The 3,626-nt window shown below is 33.3% G+C and overlaps 1 protein-coding gene across 1 annotated transcript; it reads right to left on the reverse strand.

Annotated features, from left to right (window-relative positions):
- Nucleotides 1-1,447: 1,447 nt before the first annotated feature.
- Nucleotides 1,448-2,222, reverse strand: LOC149168138 (uncharacterized). Its single transcript, XM_089426891.1, has one exon. The coding sequence runs from the start codon at nt 2,124-2,126 to the stop codon at nt 1,635-1,637; it is 492 nt and encodes a 163-aa protein (XP_089283017.1). The 5' UTR covers nt 2,127-2,222; the 3' UTR covers nt 1,448-1,634.
- Nucleotides 2,223-3,626: the final 1,404 nt, after the last annotated feature.

Consider the following 3,626-nt stretch of genomic DNA (forward strand, 5'->3'; position numbering starts at 1 on the left):
TACTTATCTTTTAAAAAGGCACTTGATTCTCAACTCCTACAGTAAACGCATAACTTATTGTGAATTCAACTTTAAGCATTATCCTTTTAATATATTTTAATTCTACTTATTTTAAAATGTAATAGTTATTTTGTTATTTTAGTTTTAATTTTTTTAACATGTAATAGTTATTTTGTTATTTTAGTTTTTTTTTTTTTTTTTTTCAAAGTGAAAATCAGCATATTTATATATTGAGGAAATATAAGGCATATACATATGAGCCAATATAGCAGGCGAAAGCTGTCAGTCCAATAACATTCCAGAGGAATCGACAAGCCATGAAGAGGCAGAGGAGCCGATTAAGACCAAAAAGAAATCCACAAGACGATACAACATGCAGAAATAGACAGAATATAAGCATAGGCCAGACAATTAATTGCTGAACCGTATGCAGAGAAAAGGGAGGGGAATCCTGAAGCCGGGAGGATAAATCCCATCTGATATTGCGCAATTTTAGTTCTAATTATATTAACGTGATATTGTTATTTTGTTATGAATGAAAAAATTATTAAACACATACAAATTTTTTTGTATTTTAAATTTATTGATTTTGTAAAACAAATAAAAGTATTATTTTAATTTTTTTATGGAAGTAATTTATTAAATAAAGTAATAAAAAATTATTATATAAAATAGTATGATTAGAGTTCTTAATTTATATTTAAATTAAGAATAATCCAATAAATATTATAACGTTTCGGATTTAATCGTCTAATTACAATCCAATCCCTGTAAATTGCGAGTAAGAAAATATCACTTCTTGCTTAGCCAAGAAACCATAGATATGTATTAACGAGATTTTTCATCATCTAGTTCCAGTTTTAAACCCCAAAATAACATGTGAAATATTAATTTTAATTCTAATACTACTATTCGTTTAACTGAAAGTAATCCTAATTTTTTTGGTATAACCACAGTAAGAATGAATGTGATCTGCACATAGCCACGCGCTAAAAAAAAGGCTCATGGTGGATCAATAATGGTTTGAAGAAGCTCTTATGTTGTTCGTTCATTCATTTGTTGGTGCTCAAATGCATTAGTAATATTGCATAGATGAACATTTGCCTTGGTCGAATAAGATAGTATATATGGTTTGAGCTTGATGGAATGAAGACTATCCTCGTTAAAATAAAAGCACAGCTAAATGAAAGAGCACAGGTAAGGAACCGATATTAAATTTGTCGATCTTTCCCAACATAAAATACTTCCTATTCCTCTCTGAAGCAACTCTTACTCTTGCTATATACGAGGAATCCGGTGCCATAGTCATTTTCACAACGAATAAAATATAAACTGGAAATTTTATATGTACAAACTTACAAGAAGACGACCGCGAATTTACAAGAATGAAATAGGAGACACTGCTAACATTTTGCACGAAGTGCTTCAGAGAACAATATATGCGGTAGTGCTTATAAATTTTCGGTTCTAAACTGAATCGTAATAACAAATCATAACATTCGTCCAATAATGTTGGAGGAATCAGTGCAGCTCTATGGTGTAACCCCAAAAAAACTACCTCTGATAAAGGGTGTTAGATGGAAAAATCTATAACTTCCACACTGGGGATCTCAGTACATGAAAACACTGTTATATTAGGTGCCCCTGGCAAGCATTTCCTCATACCTGCTATAAGATTGCTGCCTCTCCAGTCTCATGTTGTTATAAAATCTTGAAATAAAGGCGTCTGCTAACTCATCCACTTCTTCAACACTCACTATATTACTCACACTGCAAACTTGTGAGGCGCCACTTCCTTCAAGAGTACCCTCAATCATTAGAGATAAATTACTGCGACCTTCAGCAGCCTCATGTACTGGATGTGATAGATGATGGAATGTCAGAACCCTGGATGTAGAATTGACAACATGACTGCAGCTGCGCTTCTTCCTTTTCAGGAGATGATCCAAAACATGAATATCTTTGAGCTTCTCCACATCCATCCTCATCAGATTGGGAGAAGCTTTAAGCATAGATCTGAATGCTCGCCACTTTTCTTTGAGCAGCTCTGCTGTATGAGATCCATCATTGCCATGACTGGCTATCACATTCTTCATCTTTGGACTGCCCATCTTCATGATCGCCATTGGAAAATGAAAAAACCCAAGCAGAAACGAGGAACTTGGCAAGTGGAGAATGAGCGAGGAAATTGGCAGGTGGCGAATGAGTGTGCTAGGCAGAATCGCGGGTTGATCCCCGAAAGGAAACAGGCGACACAGTAACGGTATATAATAGGGTTCGTGCTACTGATCAGCCTAGCGGAGTGTCCTCAAAAGTCGCGAGCCTTAGGTTTTGGTCCAAGAAAACAAATATTTGATAAATTTTCGAAAAAGTTGCGGATAGGATGTGGACGCCAGGGTGGGCATTAGGGTCCGCATGCTTTGGTGATTAGATATCAGAGTTGTTTTTAGGCAGGCTCGTTCCCCAACAAAAAATAATCATTACAGTGCCTCTTTGGAGTTGAAAAATATGGATAATGTCTATCACTTGTAACTTTCTTTCCAATAAAGAATTGGATTTGAACGGCAAGTTGTGGTCGCTTTTCTCAATTTATCAACTCATAAATGTATGCAATCTTTATTAATTAGAGAAGTTAATTGAAATCCAGTGGCATGCGTATATTTTACCAAAGATATTGGAAAATATGGATCATCGCGGGCTCGCGCTTTATACAGTATTGTGGAGCCAACTACAACTTTATCACTTTTGTAAATCAGTATTAGTATTTCATGTATTTTAATTAAAGCGGAGGATAAGACCATGATCTTGAAAAGACCATAATGTTGAAGGCAATCGCAATATTTTATGGACAAACCTAACTTTTAAATACTGTAATGTCCCGAATCGTCTTTGCATACGTCACTGTACCCTAAAGAGCCACAGTATTTTCCACGGTAGTCGAAAGAGTCTACAAATTAGTTTAGTTCAGAAAATAACATAAATTTTGCTAAGATTATGATAAAATTTAGTAAATATTTTTTTCTAAATTTAGATTTCAATGCTAAATTCATTTCTAACAATTTGATTTTTTTAATTTCTTTAATTGTTTATAACTTTAAATAAACAACGCCTTTTTCTCTATTTAATGTATCTGTTTGAATACTTCCGGTCTATTTTGACCATCCCTATCTATATTACATGTCTTGCTTCCTTTTCCTTTCACAAGTCAATTTCAATTTAGCAACTTGAGTGTTTTACTGGAGCATGCTCCGGCCCGCTCGTTTCTATTTCAATTTATAGGAATAAAATGAATCTACTTTTTACAACCTATATTTTTGTTTTTTAATATATAATTTGAAGAAATGAAATATTTGAGCTCAGACCACTTCTTATTGGCTTATTAGCCTAGTTTAATTTTATCATTGTGTTTTTAGCTACTAGACCTCTGAATTAGCTTTTTGGGTTTTGAAAAAGACTCTCTGCTATAATTTTATTTTGAATATATTTATAGTGAGATAGATTCAAGCTGAGTTATGAGTTATAGGCTCTTAAGGTTTTCTTTTAATAACCTATTTCTTTCGCTATATTTTCCGTTGAAAATATTTTTGGTATTTGAAGGATTTTAAAACAAGAAGAAGTAATGATAA

The sequence above is a fragment of the Pinus tabuliformis genome, chromosome 4_2 (genome assembly GCF_031772625.1).
Source record: "Pinus tabuliformis cultivar Carrire ecotype Pingquan chromosome 4_2, CPIR1, whole genome shotgun sequence".
Lineage (NCBI taxonomy): Eukaryota > Viridiplantae > Streptophyta > Pinopsida > Pinales > Pinaceae > Pinus > Pinus tabuliformis.